At 45.9% G+C, this 19950-nt stretch overlaps 1 protein-coding gene across 1 annotated transcript in view; it reads right to left on the bottom strand.

Annotated features, from left to right (window-relative positions):
- Positions 1-19950, bottom strand: part of MBD2 (methyl-CpG binding domain protein 2) — a 106792-nt gene that overhangs the window by 70004 nt on the left and 16838 nt on the right. Inside the window, exon 2 of the mRNA XM_077462997.1 lies at positions 2581-2740. Within this exon, the coding sequence (XP_077319123.1) occupies positions 2581-2740 (160 nt within the window). The remainder of the gene's footprint in view (positions 1-2580; positions 2741-19950) is intronic.

The following is a 19950-nucleotide window of genomic DNA, read 5'->3' as shown; positions in this document are numbered from 1 at the left end:
CTGTACTACTTTGGTCGGACTTCGATGCGAGTTGAGATCCATAGACCAAAAAGTTTATACAGGCATTACTTGAAATTGCAGCAAAATCATGCAACTTTTAAGTTGGCAGTGTGAAAGGGTCTTAACAGTTTAACACCTTGAAAAAAGAAGCAGTAGGGCCAACACTTTATAAGCCCTACTTTCCCCATGGATCACATTCGTGCAGCTCGTTCTGCACCCCTGTCCAGGCAAGAGAAAGATCCAGACTTTACAGTTGGGATCCACCCAGATGCCTGGAGCAGCAGCTGGCTCAGCCTCTCCGCTGCAATGCTGGAAGACTGAGCCAGCTGCTCCAGCCCCTCCCCCCTCCCAGCGCTCCAGTGAGCACTGGAGGGGCAGAGCAGAGAGCCGTAGACTGACTGTCATAGCTCTCTGCCAAGAGTGGAGAACTGAGCGATCAGCAGTGCATGAGGTGACAGGGTGATGCAGAGGGGACAGATGGTGGATGCAACATTGATCTGATACTGCATCCACCTAGGCAAGTAAAGTTTTTTTTTTTATTATATAGTCATATTTTTATATCCCATACTTCCCTTTTAAGCTTTTAGAACCACTGTAAGCATCTTAAAGGGATTGTAAAGTAATTTTTTTTAAATAAAAAACATGTCATACTTACCTCCACTGTGCAGCTCGTTTTGCACAGAGTGGCCCCGAACCTGCTCTTCTGGGGTCCCTCGGCGGCTGTCTCGGCTTCCTCCCGCAGGTACTTCTCACGTTCATGCGAGCTCCCTCACATGGTGAGAAGCACCTGCGGGCACGCTCCTGTGATACAGCCGGTGGCTATAGCCGCTCGCTGTATCACGCGGCCCCGCCCCTGGCGCGCTGCGTCATTGGATGTGATTGACAGCAGCGCGAGCCAATGGCTGCGCTGCTTTCAATCCATCCACTCCAGCCAATCATCGGCCAGGCTGAGCGGCGAAGAGGACGGCGGGAGCGAGCGCGGGATTTTTGCGGGGTCAGGTAAGTAAAAACGGGGGGACTAGGGGCGCTGGCAGTGTGAGATGTTTTTTCACCTTAATGCATAGAAAGCATTAAGGTGAAAAAACATTTACCTTTACAACACCTTTAATAATTTTTATTAACATGTGGTTATTATTACTACTATATAACACACAACCACAGCAATTGTTTTTTATACTGTCTGGAGTTCAGCTAACCCTATGGACCTAGCTAAATAGTCTGACCTGATGTGCTCAGATCACAAAACTTCACAGAATGCCAAATCTTTTGCCAACAAAATTTAGCGGCTTACCAGAAGTTTAGTTTTAAAATGTCTAAAACGGAGACGCACAGGACACTCCAAAGACATGCAGGTAGGTTAATTGGCTTCTGTGCAAAATTGGCCCTAGTATATGAATGGGGACCTTGGATTGTGGGCTCCTTGAGGGTGTAGGGACCAATGTGAATGTACAGGGATAGGGAAAATTGTAGACACTCACTCAGGTTGAATTGGATGGACTGGTGTCTTTATTCAACCTTACTATGTAACTAAAGCAGGTTTATACATTACACTTTCAAAATAGACCTAAAGCTTTATAACAATTGAAAGAGCCAAATACAGTGTCTACATTCTGCTATCCACCCCCTTCAAGCTTTAAAGGACAGGTAAACTATTAACCAAGCTAAGCCCAACAGCCACCCTAAAAGCTCCAATCCAGGCTGTTAAATGTCTTCATGCAGTGGGGTCCCCTCTGCACTGCACTGGCATTGGCCTAGGGGCAGCTCTTGCAGGCTTTTCTCCACACAACCAATAACCTGAAGCCATTTCAGTGATTGGCCAGCTAGTTGCAGCACTCTGATGTCATCACAAACAATACAGAACTGGCATTCCTGCACTAAACTGGAAGATTTTGAGAGTCTGCCCACATTCTAGAGCATCGAAGAGTGGGAGAGGGCACTGGCTGCCAGGAAAGCAAGGAAGATGGTAAACAACTATTTATTTTGTATCCCCCCCCCCCCCCAGCCAAACAAGCATGTAACCTCACTTGGGGTGGGGAACCTCATTGCGTGGGTACATTTAACAGTAGTCCATAGTACAGTGAGATTTTAAGCTTGTACATACCTCAGATCAGTAAGAAACCTGGTGCAGAAGTTGTAGCTTTGCATGGCTGGAAGGATGTGTAATACTGCACATCCCCACCGGCTCAAAAAAAAGAGGACAGGAGCAACACCCAAGCCCAGCGTAAGCCATTGGTCCGCATCAGGTCACTTGTTGATCTGCTGAGTTAAGGACAACAGGGTATAAGTAGCATAGGTATAGGCAGCATGGAGAGGGTGATGCAAGGGTCAAGGTGAAAGAATGTTAGGCTTGGCTTGGTTAAAGGATAACTATTCTTTTTGTTAATATCAAAAACACAAATGCTCATTAAATTGCAAACCCAGTGGATTAGGTCATTTCCTTCCTACCAGTGAGGCTCTGATGGCCACCCCCAGGGAACAAATGATGGCCGTTCCTGGACTGAAAACATCTTCATATATCTTAATGGGTACATGGAAAGCCTATATATAAGCACTAAAATGGCAGCGGAGCTTCTAACCAACCTTGGTTTGATTGAGAGGATCATTTCTTAGTCTCTGTTTGTTCTTCTGCAATTTACTGGGCATCATCTTTCCCGTTCTGAAGTCAAAACAGCTGAGGTCAACAGAGTTCCCCAGGTACCTGGACAACTGAGGCTTGCTTCTGAACTTCTTACCGCTCGGACTAGAAAGAAGAAAATACTTTAGTATGGTTCTGGAATCACAGGGGGACTTATCTAAGTATCAACTCCTGCAACTCCAAGAAGCTCCAGGTGAATCTTTGAACGTCCAAATAAAATGTGTCGTAGGACTCCAAATATAAAAAGGAACACCCTAATTCTTGCCCGATGTGCCTGCAAAATGTCGGCACATTTTTTCACCTATTATGGTCCTGTCCAGTAATTCAGGGTTTCTGGAAACAGATTGTCGATTGTATTCATGATACTACGGGCTCACCCCTTACTTTGAACCCAAAGTCATGTCTAATAGGGATATATCCTGACTCAGATTGATAAATTTATGAAAATATTCTTACATGAAACACTATTAGCCAGGAAAGGGATGAGGCTTTCACCTCCTACCCTTGCCGAATGGAAATCAGAGGTCAATAGTACTCTTCCTTATAAAAAATTCCTATAAATTAATAGAGGTTGTCCTGCTAAATACAACAAAGTCTGGGATCGCTGACTGAACGACTCTTCAACCTACACTCTTAATGGAACCCAGTATACTCAGAAGAATTACATACACACTCAGATATACTTTTCTGTTTCATAGTCAGTTGAGATATTAACAACCAAATACCTAAAATGGAATATATACCCATCGCTGTATCCATGTCAAGTTTGTGGGGTTTTTTTTTTTTCTTTTTTTTTTTGTATTACTACAGTATTGACTACATAATATGCAAAATAATTCTGTATGTACATATTGTTTAATAAATGATACTCTTGTAAAAAAAAAAAAAAAAAAAAAAAAAGGTTTGTGGGACGAACACCAAGAGGTTTAAGCATTAATTTTATAAAAAAAAAAAACTCAGATCCTGAAGGGAAGACCTTTCACAGGGTTTTCTGACTCTACCATACCAATGTAGACATAGAACCACTGAAAGGAAATGTCTCTTCTGGGATCTAAAAGGTTCTACCCTAACAATGTAGAGATAGAACCACCGAAGGGAGATGTCTCCTCTGGGATCCAAAAGGTTCTACCCTAACAATGTAGAGATGGAACCACCGAAGGGAGATGTCTCTTCTGGGATCCAAAAGGTTCTACCCTAACAATGTAGAGATAGAACCACCGAAGGGAGATGTCTCCTCTGGGATCCAAAAGGTTCTACCCTAACAATGTAGAGATAGAACCACCGAAAGGAAATGTCTCCTCTGGGATCCAAAAGGGTTCTACCCTAACAATGTAGAGATGGAACCACCGAAGGGAGATGTCTCTTCTGGGATCCAAAAGGTTCTACCCTAACAATGTAGAGATAGAACCACCGAAGGGAGATGTCTCCTCTGGGATCCAAAGGTTCTCCAATTCAATAGGTGATCAAACAAGCTGTAAGTGAATCAGGTGACCAAGATATTCTGATAAGCTAGTAAGATAAAATAAGGGAGATGCGTCAAGTGATGTGATGAAGTCTTTTTTTTGGTATTTCTAAAGATTGGTTCTCCCCTCAGTTTCTATATTCTTTCTGGTTTCTCAAGCTACCTGTGAAAACACACGGTTTCTTATACATCCGAGAGATGTGCGGTTGATGTGTCATGTTTTCTCACCTACCAAGGCCTTTATAAAAATCAATCCCATTGTAAGATTTTTAGTTTATTTTATATTATAGAAAATGCAACAGGGTCTGAACACCTTACACTCCAAGACAGATTTCAAGAGATCTAGAACCATTCCCAAGGAAATCTCACTACCAAAGTCCCCACCAGAAAAGAAAGTGGGTGACTTATCCCACCAGATTACTTAGAACGGAAATATTCATTTCGAGCTGAATGACCTTTTGAATTGGAAACCTTATTCCCCAATTGATCGATCCTTCCTCTCCATAACCTGTATACATTAAACACCCCAGACCTTAGACCAAGTGACCATATTCTCCATTTTAGTCTAGCCACAGCCATATCTAATCGAATGGCTTTCTGCTCTGACCCGGTCGGAGGTGGTTTATGTATACGTTTGGTCTACATTGGTTCGCCAATTACATCATTGAAAGAGTTTTGTCATAACCATCTGATAAGTAGAAAAAAAATCCTGTTGATCCTGCCTGAAATCTTGCGAGCTGACAACTTGTGATCTCCATCTCTGGTGACGGTTATACATTTTCAAAGCTATCTTTGAGGACTACAGAACCACACTCCTCTTTGTTACAAAAAAATTATAGAAAAGGGCAGGGTTTCATACCCCATCCTATTTCTGCAAGCTATAGATGATGCAATTTTCTTTCCTGCAATCATGGGTTGCAGGAAAGTAAATTGCTCAATTCCCCTATCACCACAGTCAGTGTTGATGGAGGAATCCCTCCTGCAGTGCTATTGTGTTATACCAGTGGGGAGACGTCCCTGTCAGCAGAACACAACAATCACTGCTAGCAGCTATAGACACTGGCATCAAATCACAGGCCAGTTGTACTGAAGTCAATGGATCCAGTTCAGTACAACCAGCCTGCCCATAGATGGATCGAATCTCGGCTGATGTCTACAGAAACTGCGGAGATTCGATCCATCTATGGCCAGCTAGCGAGAGTGGTCATCCTAGGACAGGAATAGTGTTACTTGACAGGATGACCAAGTGGAAAAAAAAAAAAAAAAGGGTAAAAATCCTGAAAAAACGTCATAACGCAGTGCAGAGAAACTATGGTTTTCAGTCGGGTCTTGTCTGGTAGTCTTGCAGGGAAATAAAAGAATCAAGTAAGGTACAACCAACCTACAACACTAATAGGCAGGAAGCAGAGCCTGCATATGAAATAAGAAAACTTGACCACTACCAATGTACATAACACAGTAAAGTAATACAGAGACAAGGCTTTTAATTGTTTAAATTTAAAGATTTTTGACATTAAACTGATTGCTTTCATATTTTTATTGCTTTTAGCAGTTTCCTTTGCAGCCTGTGCTGGTACATTGTAACTGGTCACAGGGTTGGCTGGCAGGACAGGCTGTTGCCCGCTGTAAAACAAAGGGCGTAGTGTCACTGTTTAACCCCCTGACACCCAGAGTTCTTCTGTCCTACTTACAATTCATTCTGATCACACAAGGTCAGCTCACCCCAACGTTAATCCTCTTGGACACAAAAAGCATCTTAGAAAAAGAACAACTTTATACAACTTAACACTTTTTATTCCTGGTGTAAACGTCGGGACAGAGCAGCCTGAGAACACACAACTGCGGCTCATACACAAAGTCAGTGGTAATGACTGCGGCACGCGAGAAAATAAATTCATGAAGATGACTCATACGTATTCAACCATCTATATGATAATCTAAGTGTGAAACTGCCTTTGTAAAATAATAGTCATAGTGTGAAATTTGAACACACTGGGTTTTAGGGGGGGGGGGGTAGGAGGCAAGATAGCAGGGCACAGAGGCCCCGGGGGCAGAAGGAGAGCAGGGCACGGGCGGCACCGTAGCTCACAGGGCAGCAGGGGGGCGCGGGCGGCACCGTTGCTCACAGGGCAGCAGGGGGGCGCGGGCGGCACCATAGCTCACAGGGCAGCAGGGGGGCGCGGGCAGCACCGTAGCTCACAGGGCAGCAGGGGGGCGCGGGCAGCACCGTAGCTCACAGGGCAGCAGGGGGGCGCGGGCGGCACCGTAGCTCACAGGACATGGGAGTACTGTTGCTGGGGGAAGAGCAGGGCACAGCGACACCATAGCTGGAGAGCATGGGACAGGCCATAGCTGGGAGAAGAGCACCATAGCTGGAGGAAAGCAGGGCAGGGGAGCACTGTGGGAAAAAAAAAAAAAAACATAAAAACAGAGACAACACAGGCCTAGTGCATTATCCAACGTACAAATTTATTAAGGATCCCAGGGGCTCTGATGAAGGACATTCTTTGAAAGAAATCAACTTGCAGAGACCCTGGTGGGGTCCTCCTTGGGCTACAGGCTTTGGCAAAACTGGGCACAGCGGCACCGTAGCTCAAGAAGAGCAGTGATGAGGAACAGCTGGAATCAAAAAGTCTGCCACTGGCATTCTAGTAGGCAGCCAGTGACATAGGTGCTACATGACTGGAAGGGATACCAAGATATTTCTATGGCTTTCCTTAAGTATCTTAATTTCAAATGCTACCAATCTATGGCCTTGCTGGGAAATTTTCAGCAGCTCATCTAACCAAAAGCAACCACTGCTCATCTCAAAATACAAAAGCCACGGTGGCTGTGTAGCGTGGATGGAGGAATCTGTGGATGGCCTACTTAGGAATAATTTACAGATATGCAAATCCAAATTATTAGCCACATAGTCACTGAAAACAAAGGAGTGCTTGTGGAATAGTGAAAGTGATGGTGGTAAGGAGACATAGTAAAGTCTCAGACATTGCATAGTTAGTAAAATTATGTTGGTTTTTACATAAAAATGTTAAATATTGTTAGGTTTTAAAATACATCAAATTAAGAAAGCTTGCAAAGACAACTTCATATTTTCACCAGGAGTCATTGGAAAGCTGTGCCAGAATCATCAAGGGTCCCGTCAGTTCAAACATCCGATTGCCTTACAAAATCCTTAGCTTATGTGTTATGTGAAAGAAGACATCCCAGGACATTGGGCTCCCAGCTTCTTTGCAGAATGCATCTAAAAGCAGTGGTCTCCAAACTTCGACCCTTTTCTTGCCCCTATCCAGTCCCACTGGCAATGGGGCACCATTCCTCCCACGAAACCAATGGTGAGGCACCATTCCTCCCAATGACATGATGGGGCACTATTCCTCCCACCATTACACCAAAGAAGGGGCACTATACCACCTCCTGCTGACCACAGGTGCCATGTAATGTTTCTATTCCCACAAAACACCAGAACAGAGGAATTGTTTACTCCCACTAAAACTGGACCATTTTCTACTCCTGGGGAGCCAAAAGTTCAGCCCCCCCCCCCCGAAGCCTCGAGGACAGAAAACTAGCCCTTCTTTCATAGAGCGCTGGAAAAAAAAAAAATCTGTTTCCTCTGCATATTTCCTTTTCCTTTACATATTGCCATCAACTTTGATGAAGTCATGTCTTGTATAAAAGTAATAATGTAAGCCTCTGACAATGCAGCAAATAAAGTTTAATTACAATGGAGAGCATTTTCATTTATAGCTATGTACATTTAAAAGTAGTGGTCTCCAAACTGCGGCCCTTTCCTTGCCTCTATCCAAGCCTTGGAGCACCATTCCTCCTACCGACCCCGACGACGGGGCACCATTCCTCCTACCGACCCCGACGACGGGGCACCATTCCTCCTACCGACCCCGACGACGGGGCACCATTCCTCCTACCGACCCCGACGACGGGGCACCATTCCTCCTACCGACCCCGACGACGGGGCACCATTCCTCCTACCGACACCGACGTCGGGGCACCATTCCTCCTACCGACACCGACGTCGGGGCACCATTCCTCCTACCGACACCGACGTCGGGGCACCATTCCTCCTACCGACACCGACGTCGGGGCACCATTCCTCCTACCGACACCGACGTCGGGGCACCATTCCTCCCACTGACACCGACGTCGGGGCACCATTCCTCCTACTGACACCGACGTCGGGGCACCATTCCTCCTACTGACACCAATGAGGGGGCACCATTGCTTCTACTAACACCAATGAGGGGGCACCATTTCCCCCCCCACCAAAAGTCTAAGGCTTTTTTGCATTCAATTTGCATGTTAGGAGATTCTGACCAGCTCTCTATGGAGCCGATTCACACATCCCTGGAGCGAATTGCACAGGACTCCTGCGAGTCTTCTGGTCCATTTCATGTCCAAACTCAGCCAAAAATTCAGACAGAAATTGGACTTGAAACGGTGAACGGGAACGCAATGGACCCCTGCTGTGAGCCCTGCTATGGCAATGTGAACCCAGCCTTAAGGGCAGTAAACTGGTCCTTAGTTTAGAAATTTTGGAGACCCCTAGTCTAAATAGAAGGAAATAAAAACATCTATTTCCCTTGGTAGGGTTCCTAGCATGACATTGCCAAGGTCTCTGGTTCAACTCCCACTTAAACTGGGCCCGACATGCGTTTCAATAATATGGCAAGATCCTTTGGCACAGGGATGGATGTGCATGTAAAATGCTGTGGAATGGGTCAGCGTTAAGCTCTCATCTGCTTTGAATTCTATTGGAAACTAACCACACCAATACACCACCCCCCCCCCCCCCCATCATAAGCAACCACAAGTTCATCTAGTTCACAAAATCTCCTCTTCTGCAGCGTCCTCTTAAGATGTGCCACAAGTCTCTTTCCACTAAACATGCAATGGCATGGGTGCCACATCGTGACCATGGAGGGGTTGCTTCAAGCCCACAAAATGATAACCTAAAAGTACAGAACGAAAGCCATGTGACAGCAGAGAAAACGAAAAGTCTGTTTCACAGAACCACTAATAAAAGGAAACGACTTCTACCAAGCAACTGATGTGTGGGAGACACCTAAAGCTCGCCATAGATGGGAAGAATTTCAAACGTAAATACTTAGGAAAAGAAAGTTCCAAAAAATTTGTTTTTTTTTTCTAATGATTAGTAGGTCAAAATACACTGCAGTAAAAAACTAATGTGGATGTGGTTTTGGTTGGGTAGAGTACAGTCATTCCAAATCAAAAACAAGAAGTGCTGTGGAACGTGTCGGCATTAGAAAAGGAATGAAGTAAAGATCAGTTCACACATCTGCATAGGAAATATTGGAATGGCAGTGTAGAAGTGGAGAGCGGGAATGTCCCAGGAGTGTAGCTCCTCTTTAAAAAGCAAGAGCTTTAGGACCCTTTCAAACCAGCGGACCAATCGGGTCCATCCACCCATTGTTCTCTATGGTGCGCAGTAATGTTGGCACAGGAATGGGCAAGCGGTTCCCACAAAGTTGGGAGCATGAAAATTGTCCAAAATGTCTTGATATGCTGACGCCTTAAGTGTTCCCTTCACTGGAACTAAGGGGCAAAGCCCAACCCCTGAAAAACAACCCCACACCATAATTCCTCCTAGGGTTCGAAGTTTAGTTGGCCCACCCTGTGCAGCTATAACAGCTTCAGCTCTTCTGGGAAGGCTGCCCACAAGGTTTAGGAGTGTGTCTATGGGAATGTTTGACCATTCTTCTGGAAGAGTATTTGTGAGGTCAGGCACTGATGTAGCTGGGAAGGCCTGGCCCACAGTCTCCCAAAGGTGTTCTATCAAGTTGAGGTCAGGCCAGTCATGTTCCTCCACCCCAAACTCCCTTATCCATGTCTTTATGGACCTTTGCTTTGTGCTCTGGTGAGCAGTCATGTTGGAACAGGAAGGGGCCATCCCCAAACTGTTTCCACAAAGTTGGGAGCAATAAAATTGTCTTGATATGCTGACTCCTCAAGAGTTCCATTCACTGGAACTCAGGGGCCAAGCCCAACCCCTGAAACAACCCCACACCATAATCCCTCCTCCACCAAATCATATGGACCAGCGCACAAAGCAAGGTCCATAAGGACATGGATGAGCATATTCAGGGTGGAGAAATTTGACTGACCTGCCCCCCGATTGAATACCTTTGGGATGAATTAGAGCAGAGAACGTCTCGTCCACATCAGTGCCTGACCTCACAAATGCTCTTCTGGAAGAATGGTCAAACATTCCCATAGACACACTCCTAAACCTTGTAGACAACCTTCCCAGAAGAGTTGAAGCTGTTATTGCTGCAAAGGGTGGTCCGGCTCAATATTGAACCCTACGGGCTAAGACTGGGATGCCATTAACCACTTGCCGACCAGCAATCATTATACGGCGGCAGGTCGGCTTACTCCTGTAAATCACCGTATGGCGGTCCCTTTAACAGCTGCCCACAGTACGGGAGCCAATGCGCATGGCCGCAATCGCTCCAGAGAGCCAGAAGGAGGATCTGTCAATGCAAAAACAAACAGATCCCAGTTCTGACAGGGGAGTTCAGAGTGATCGTCTGTTCCTAGTAATTAGGAACAGCGATCTCTCTGTACTCCCAGTCAGTCCCCTCCCCCCCCCCAGTTAGAAACACCTCCCAGGGAACACATTTAACCCCTTGATCGCCCTCTAGTGTTAACCCCTTCCCTGCCAGTGACATTTATACAGTAAAAGTGGTGCATTTTTATAGCACTGATCGCTATATAAATGTCACTGGTCCCAAAAGTGTCAAAATGTCCAATCTGTCTGCCGCAATCCCAAAAAAAAATAAAAAATAATAACTTAAATTATAAATAAACTGATCACCGCAATTACTAGAAAAAAAAAAAAAAAAAAAACATTTAATATGAAAAAAATAAATACAAAAAATGCCATAAATCTATCCCCCATTTTGTAGACGCTAAAACTTTTGCGCAAACCAATCAATATACGCTTATTGCGATTTTTTTTTTTTTTTTTACATATTGGCCTAAACTGAGGAAGAGTTTTTTTTTACAAAGCAAAAAAAAAAAAAGCAGGGGTGATCAAATACCATCAAAAGAAAGCTCTATTTCTGGGGAAAAAGTACATAAATTTTGTTTGTGTACAGCAGCACATGACCGCACAATTGTTAGTTAAAGCGGCGCAGGGCCGTATTGCAAAAAAATGGCCTGGTCATTAAGGGGGAAAATCCTTCTGTCCTCAAGTGGTTAAAGTTCATGTGCGTGTAAAAGCAGGTGTCCCAATACTTTTGGTAATATAGTGTATTTTTAACGTTTTTTCATAGGGGCCAGACTGCCTTTTCTGATCACCGTTCCACCTTAAGTTTTGACTTGCTGAGCAAGCCGAAGCAGTGCAATGCACACAATTCACCCCACCCTGATAGGACAGTCTTCAAGCTTTTCGGCACTGCGTGGCTTTAACCAACAATTGCGCGGTCGTGCGATTTTGCACCCAAACAAAACTGAAATCCTTTTTTCCCCACAAATAGAGCTTTCTTTTGGTGGTATTTGATCACCTCTGTGGTTTTTATTTTTTTATAAACAAAAAAATAGCGACAATTTTGAAAGAAAAAAAAAAAATGCACTATTTTTTACTTTTTGCTATAATAAATATCCTCATAAAAATATTTAAAAAAAACATTTTCGTTGCTCAGTTTAGGGTGATACAAATTCTTCTACAAACTTTTTGTAAAAAAAAAAAAAAAAAAATATTGAAAAAAAAAAATAAGCGTTTATTGATTGGTTTGCGCAAAAGTTATAGCATCTATAAAAATAGGGGATACTTTTATGGCATTTTTATTTATTTATTTTTTTACTAGTAATGGTGGCAATCAGTGATTTTTATCGTGACTGCGACATTATGGCGGACACATCGGACAATTTTGACACATTTTTGGGACCACTGGCATTAATACAGTGATCAGTGCTAAAAAAAATGCATTGCTACTGTAACAAAAGTCACTGGCAGTGAAGGGGTTGACCACTAGTTGGCGCTATAGGGGTTAAGTGTGTCCTAGGGAGCGATTCTAACTGTGGTGGGGGAGGGGCTGTGTGTGACACGTCACCAATCACCGCTCTCAATCACGGGGAGAGCAGATCAATGACACTGTCACTAGGCAGAATGGGGAGATGCATGTTTACATTAGCCTCATTGTGAGACGATTGCGGATATCCCCGTGGACATCAGGTCCGCAGGACCATCGATCACGGTCACGGAGCTCCCGGCGGGCGCACGCTGCCTCTTAAAGGGCAACGTACAGATACGTTAATCTGCCTGTATGTTCCCTTCTGCCAACGTATATCGGCGTTAGGCAGTCGGGAAGCGGTTAAAGAATCTATCAGCAAGAAGTCCTTACATTTAAAGAGCACCTGTCATTTCAGATCCATCATGGCAGTGCCTGTTAGCGGCATCCACTCACCCGATGCCGCCTTGCCCCTCACCTTGCTGTGTCATTGCCGCATCACCAGCCGTCCCATTAAATTGAACGGGACTGTCGGGGAGTCAACAGCGGGTCAGAGGAGGAGCCGCGGTGGGACAGAGATGACAGTTGCTCTTTAAAAAACATGATTAAAAGCAAGTCTTTTTACTAGTGATTTAAATTGCGTTTTAAATCAACTTGATGTAAAATGGGATCCACCCTGGTGCTAGATGATGCTGGATGCCCTCCAGGAAAGGAGGCAGGTTCTAACTGGCTGCAGCTTCTATTGCACACTGCGAGAAGCTCACAGTGTGCAGTGATATACGAGCAAGCCATTTTAGTACAGGAGAGGATATTGTAGCACTGTGTGAGACTGAAGGGAAAGCCAGGGTTCAGCTTTAAACAAATGGAAATTTCCAGGTTGCGTGACGCGTGATTCATGATGAATCAGCCCCGGAAGCAACGCACTGAGAAGTGTCATAAAACTACAACACTGTGGAATCACAAAGCCGCTGCAGGATTTCCTTATTCAGCCCGGTGACTAATACAGAACAGACAGGAGCAAAGCAAACGCTGCACATACTGACCGCCGCTACATAAATTGTGGTGAGCCAGCGCACAGCGAGACTTTTACAACAGCCTGCAGTAACAAGTGCGGGAACACTACTTAACCCCTTCACATCTAAATGCATTTTACCAACAAGAACATGCAAAATCGGAAGACTGTAACGGTCACCCCACCGAACAAGTTGTGTGGGACAGTAAAGGCAAATTATCTACAGAGGGTGGTTGTTTTAGGACTTCATCATTGATGCATTTCTGCGCAGGTTCCAACTGTCCTGGACAGAGAGCTCAGGTGTATTCGGACGCAGGTCAATCGGTGACGTCATCACGCACACACGTGGCTGGCTGAGGAGGAGGTCCCCACTTTGGAGCTGCACCTATAAATGCCCTTTGTATACGAGTGGCTGAGGGGAGAGAAAAGTATCTGCTGCTTATGATTGGCTGTTAGGTTAGACAGTTTCCTGACAGGACAGCTCAGGTGGGTTCAGACTTGAGTTGGAACACAAAGCCAGGCTCCTGATGAAGACATTACAGAGAAACACGTTGATCGGTGAGGTCATCACGCACACACGTGGCTGGATGAGGAAGTTCTTTGTAAAGGTCTGGCTGAGGGACGGGAAATATATCTGCTGCCTATGATTGGCCGTCAGCTTTAAACAACCATCTGTAGATAATCTACCTTTATTTCTAGTTTGAACACAAAGCCATGCTCCTGATGAAGAAATTACAGAGAAATGTGTCAGGTAGGGACGTCATCACGCACATGTGGCTGGATGAGGTCATAGGCAGCAGTGGCATTCCCCACTCCGCAGCTGCGTGTATAAATGACCTTTGTATACGTATGGCTGTGGAGCGGGAAATTTATCTGCTGCCTATGATTGGCCATCAGGTTTGACATCTTCCATGCAGGGCAGCTCAGGTGGGTTCAGACTTGTGTCCAAACACACCTGAGCTCATCTCCGTCCAGGACAGTTGACACCTATGCACCAATGATAGAGAAGTCCTAAAAAAAAAAAAAAAAAAAAAATCATCCTCTGTAGATAACCTACCTTTATTTCTAGCTTGAATGCAAAGTAAGGCTCCTGATGAAAACACTACAGAGAAACGTGTCACGTGGTGACGTCATCACGTACACATGTGGCTGGGTGAGGTGGTCATAGGCAGCGGAGGCATTCCCCACTCCAGAGATGCACATATAAATGGCCTTTGTATGTGTGTGGCTGAGCGGCGGGAAATTAATCTGCTGCCTACGATTGGCTAGCTTTAGCAGCTTCCATGCGGGACAGCTCAGGCGGGTTGTGTTTAAAAACAAAGCTAGGCTCCTGATGAAGGCAGAAAGCAGCATCACATCATCAGACGGGGAGGGGGGCTCTCTGCAGCATCCTCCCTGGTCTTACAGGAACTGAACGTGATTGGCTGAAAGGAGGAAGAAGGGGGCTCCGGATTGGTGGGTCTGCCATGGACAGCTCTGGAAATAAGGTGAGCATCGCTGATAATTAAGAGCTAGCTGAGATGTTTTCTTCTGAGTTTCCATTCACAACAAATTTACAACGCAACACCCAAACTGTTTGGAATTCTGTATCTTCGATGCTACAATTACATTTATTTTTTATTCTCCCCAGACTGCCGGCAATGACTCACTGTTCATCTAACCCTGAGGAAGAGAACGATCGTGCCATGGAGGATAACCGGCTCTGATCATGTGTACGAGGCGGTGGAAGGGTGGGAATCTCAATGCTAATTACTAACAAGAACAACGAGGGATGACGTCAGATGCTGCGATTCCCCCTCCTACTAATGTTACCTCTCCATCAAAAGCGCCTTCACATCAGCAGAGCTTAGCATAGCAGTGACTGCTTTTACTGGCCCCCAGGGCAGTCAGCTCGGGGCCCCCCCGGTCCCGTGTAACAGAGATCACAACAGAGGGAACGTGGAAAGTCAGAGATGTCACAGGTCACATGGATTGTTCCATTGCTGAGCACTGCAAGCCTAGAGCTGCACATTATACTGCAACAAAAGCAATGGACAGGAATTTCTGGTCGTTTTTTCTGTAAACAAACCAAAAAAAAAAAATCCACCCTTTACAACTCCCTCCGAATGTTCTTTTGAAAGCTGTAGAAGTTTCCTGCACAACCGCTTTTAAGGCCGGGTTCACACTATAGCGATGCGGGAACGCCGCGAATCCGCGGCGTTTACCCGCATCGCACACCTCCCGCCGGCAGTTCACACTGCCCTATGCGGACGGCTGGGAGTGTCAATGTTATGTTAATGACACCCCCAGATCCGTCGGCATATCGCAGTGCGATCTGCCGACTCGCACAGGAATCGGATCGCATGGTGTGAACCCCCATGCGATCAGATTCTGTTGCGGACCCAAAAAAGGGTCCCGTGCGAGTTTGCTGCGGGAGCGCTGCGAATTCAGCCATACTATCTGTATGGCTGAACTCGCATCGCTACGGAGAACGGATGTGATTTGCTGTGCGAATCACATCCGGATCTCCCCCCGCAGCGGTGTGAACCGGGCCTAAAGGGCAAGTCTGCCCAAAATTATTATTGTAGGTCAGTGGTCTCCAATCAGTAGCTGGGGCCTGGATGAGGCCCTTTCTATGGTTTTATCGGGCCCTTGAGGCACCATTTCATTCAATGACACCAACGAAGGGGTACAATTCCTACCAATGACACCAACAAAGGGGCAGGGTTCCTCCCAATGACACCAACAATGGGGCATTGTTTACTCCAACTGATAGTGTTTTTTTCGACTCCTGAAAGCCAGTCTGGAGGACAGTAAACTGGCCCTTTGTTCCTACCAATGACACCAAGGATGGGGCACAATTCCTACCAATGACTCCAACAATGTGTCTCAATTCCTCTCATTGACATTAAAGAGGAAGTAAACCCTGATGGGTTTACTTCCTCTCATTCCCTGCAAAGGTAAAGCATAATGGACTACTATGCATCGCATAGTAGTCCATTATGTGTCACTTACCTGACACAGGAGCCAGCGAAGTCACCGCTGTCCCCTGTAGTCCGGCGCATCCATCTTCTCGGTGGGTCTCCTGCTCCGCCGCTGTCATTCGGCAAAGCCGCGATGACGTCACTCCCGCGCATGCGCACGGGAGCCGCCACTCGCGGCATATCGCCGTTGACCGCGGCGCGCTCAGTGCGCCTGCGTGCCGCTGTCTACGGCGCATGCGCCATAGACAGCGGTGCTTGTCTTTCGGTAAATATCTCCTAAACCGTATAGGTTTAGGAGATATTTCTTGGACCTACAGGTGAGCCTTAATCTAGGCTTACCTGTAGGTCAAAGTTGGTTGTAAGGGTTTACAACCACTTTAAAGATGGGGGCAATGTTTACTCCAACTGATGCTGGGACATATTAAACTCCTGATGGCCACACAGTCTGGCCCACCTTATGTCTGCACAGTAAACTGGCTCATTGTTTAGAACGTTTGGCGACCCCTGTTGTAGCTGGACCTTCCCCTGGCTTCTCATGCCTACAGGTTTGGACGTGTTCATGTGTTCTTCTGAGCCCACCAGGAAGCGGACACCTGTAATGATCCAGTCATCTATGGGGGGGGGCATGCAACACAGCCAGATGTATACAAGAGGCGAGTAAACATGCGGCTGCAGGGCGGGTAATGCCTTAGCCACAACTCATTGGCTCATTGCAGGCGACAGCTTCCTGGTGGGCTCAACCATGTGGGTTTGGAAGAGCTCCTCAAAAACGCCCAAACTCCTCTCCAGTCTCAGATCCTCCAACAAGACCTCCCTGTCATTTCAAACTCTGTTCCTGTCCTCCTAGAGCAGTGATGGCGAACCTTGGCACCCCAGATGTTTTGGAACTACATTTCCCATGAGGCTCACCTACACTGAAGAGTGTATGAGCATCATGGGAAGTGTAGTTCCAAAACATCTGGGGTGCCAAGGTTCGCCATCACTGTCCTAGGGGTTGTGGGTGTTCTCACCCATTATTTGTGTTTACAACTTCTTCTCGTCAATACTGATAAACACAAGACTAGTTAGTGGAAATGTCAAAGTTAACAAACATTGCTCCCAAGTGCCCACATCCTCTCTGCAGCATCCAAATGCAAGGGTGCCCGCCCATGAATGTGTCCTCATGCCATCTACTGAACACTCCCAAGAATTGGCAGACTGATAGCACCACGGAGTAAAAACATTCTGGGAAATCTTGCTAGCTGTCAAGACATCCGCTGCAGATACCACTCCACCCACTTCATTTTTTAAAGTATCTGATCCTCCATTACCAAGAGCTCCCAGCTATCACTTCCAACTGTTCCCGTCCACATAGGGGTTTTGGGTGTTCCCACCCACCTTTGTGTTCCAATTTCTTCTCATCAATATCATTAAAGTGTATCTAAACCTAATAGCATAAACGTAATATACTGCAGATTACTAGTTCATACATGTGGTGGCTGCATTTGTTTTTTGGGGTTTTATTTTTTTGCTTTTTTTTTTTTTTTTCTTAATTTCAACTGGCGATCCTGCCATTTTACATCCTTCCTGTCCTACAGTTGTTACGCTCATTCCTCTACCTTATTGTGGAGATTATTTTTGGACATCAGGATTGTAAACCAGTGGAAATGGTAGTATTAGATGGACAGATTACAACATATGTATTATTTTGCCCATAATTTCATTTTAATTAAGTCAGCAGAAAAAGTGGGAGCCATTGATATATACAGCGGGCGTGCGGACTCGGGAACTCCGCGCAGAGATCTCACCAACAGACATCCTGAGAGCTACAAGAAATGTTCAAGTGGGTTAGGTATCCAGTATCTACCAAACAATGGAATATAACAGTAAGTGTTTGAGCCTGGTGGTTGTCACATAGGGGAGGCCATGTGCTCCTTGATACCCACCTCCATTTTGGACATAGAAAAATCGACTGACAGGAAGAACAAGAATGACGAGGGCTGAGCTGTAATTATCTGTTACCGGATTGCCTTTCAATTTTACTTGCATGAGTGGTACATGCTGAAACACATTCCCATGCCTGGGAACATCATGAGCCTGAGACTGCACAACGGAGAAGAGATGTATGCCGATTGAGGCTTGATTTACACCAATGCCTTTTTTTGATACATTTGCAGAAATGCAGGGAAATTTAACATGGTTTCCTATGGAACATGTTCACATCAATGCATTTTGTGCCTTTGCAGTTTTGGAAAAGGTCGGGGACTTTTTCCCCGCAAAATGCAGCGTCTTGCATGTAATAGGACTTCAATAGACCCGCATCCAAGACACAAGTACTGTGTTTTTACCACGATTTTAGCATGACTGGTGTTTTGTTTTTTAGCTGCAAATTCACTGTATATAACTGGTTGCTAAGGAGGGGGCCAGGAAGCCGGTCACCACATCCTTAACAACCGTGAGTCATCAGTTGTCAGCATGGCCCCCTGCACTAAAGCACCCACCCCAACATGTTGAGGGCATGCAGCCTGGGATGGTTTAGAGGGGGGGGGGGGGGTGCGTGAGGGGTTCCCTTCGAAATACATACTGGGCCCGATGGCCTGGTATGGACGTGGGAGAGATTTTTTTTTTGCCAGAAATTATTTTTTACATTCAGCGGGGTAGCCCGCTGACAGCTGATGATTCATCAGTTGTTAAGGACACTGTGGCCGGCTTCCCAGTGCCCTCCTTAGCAACCAGCTATATACAGTCTTAAAAAAGCTGAGAACTGTAATGGGGGCACAGAGGACAGTAATGGGGGCGAGGAGCGAGCTTGGGACAGTAATGGGGGCGAGGAGCGAGCTGGGGACAGTAATGGGGGCGAGCTGGGGACAGTAATGGGGGCGAGGGGCAAGCTGGGGACAGTAATGAGGGCGGGGACAGTAATATAAATGGAGGCTGATGATAGTAATGTGAAGGTGAGAGCAACTGATGTGAGGGGGGGGACAGAGGATTCGAATATAAGAACAGATTTGCGATTGTGATTTTTGATTCAGATCTGTGCAAGTGCATCTGAATGTGCACATCACAGGTAGGACAGCCCGTTCATTTTAATGGGCTGCCCTACCATGAGAAACACAAAGAAAAAAGTCCCAACCCACTTTTTTGTTAAATCGCACCCCATCAAACTGCATGTGCATGGTGCTGCAGCACCATGTGGTTTGGTATGTGTGGAAATGTGCTGTAGGTGCGAATGTGCCACACATTGGATAAAGTGCAGTGCATTTCTCTGTGGGTCAGGAACGCATGCGATTTTGCACACGTTTCCCACCCACAGAGAGGTGAACCTAGACTAAGAAGAGAGGGGGGGCTGTGATGTGAAGGATCCGATAGCACACACATGGCATTCGGACCTCTGGTGGAAGAAAATTTTACTGACTGGACCTCTTAATTTTAATTCACTACCATTGGTGTAGAGTCTTAAGGAAGGGGGCCCCAACTTACGATCTTGTACAAAGGCCCACTCCATTCAGAAAACTCCCCTGCATCCCATGATACGCCCCTCAATCATGAGCGCAGGTATATTTCATCTTTATCAGCGATTCCTGTACAAAGCACCTCTTCCTTTTATTTTCACCTTGCAGCCCGTCACAAAGCGCTGGTGTACCCGCGCAGCGGCGGCGAGATGTTTATAATAATGCCATGCTATTGGTATTGGCATCCCAGCGCCCCTCATGCCGGCAGTAAATGACTGCGGCTGTGCAGAGCTTTGGCATGTGCACACAACACAAGATGCTCCCAAGGGTATTTTAAATGGTTAAATATAGCCAGCGTAGGCGGATTTCCTGGTTGAAAACGGTAAGAGAAAAGGGTGTAGTCACTAAGGGGTTAAAGTATTAGTAAACCTTTGAACTTGAAAAAATAAATGAATT

Source organism: Lithobates pipiens, unplaced genomic scaffold (genome assembly GCF_037356315.1).
Source record: "Lithobates pipiens isolate NorthernLeopardFrog02 unplaced genomic scaffold, aLitPip1_a1.2 Scaffold_3, whole genome shotgun sequence".
Classification (NCBI taxonomy): Eukaryota; Metazoa; Chordata; class Amphibia; order Anura; family Ranidae; genus Lithobates; species Lithobates pipiens.
The sequence above is the reverse complement of the archived record's forward strand: the minus strand, read 5'-3'. Positions and strand labels throughout refer to the sequence as shown.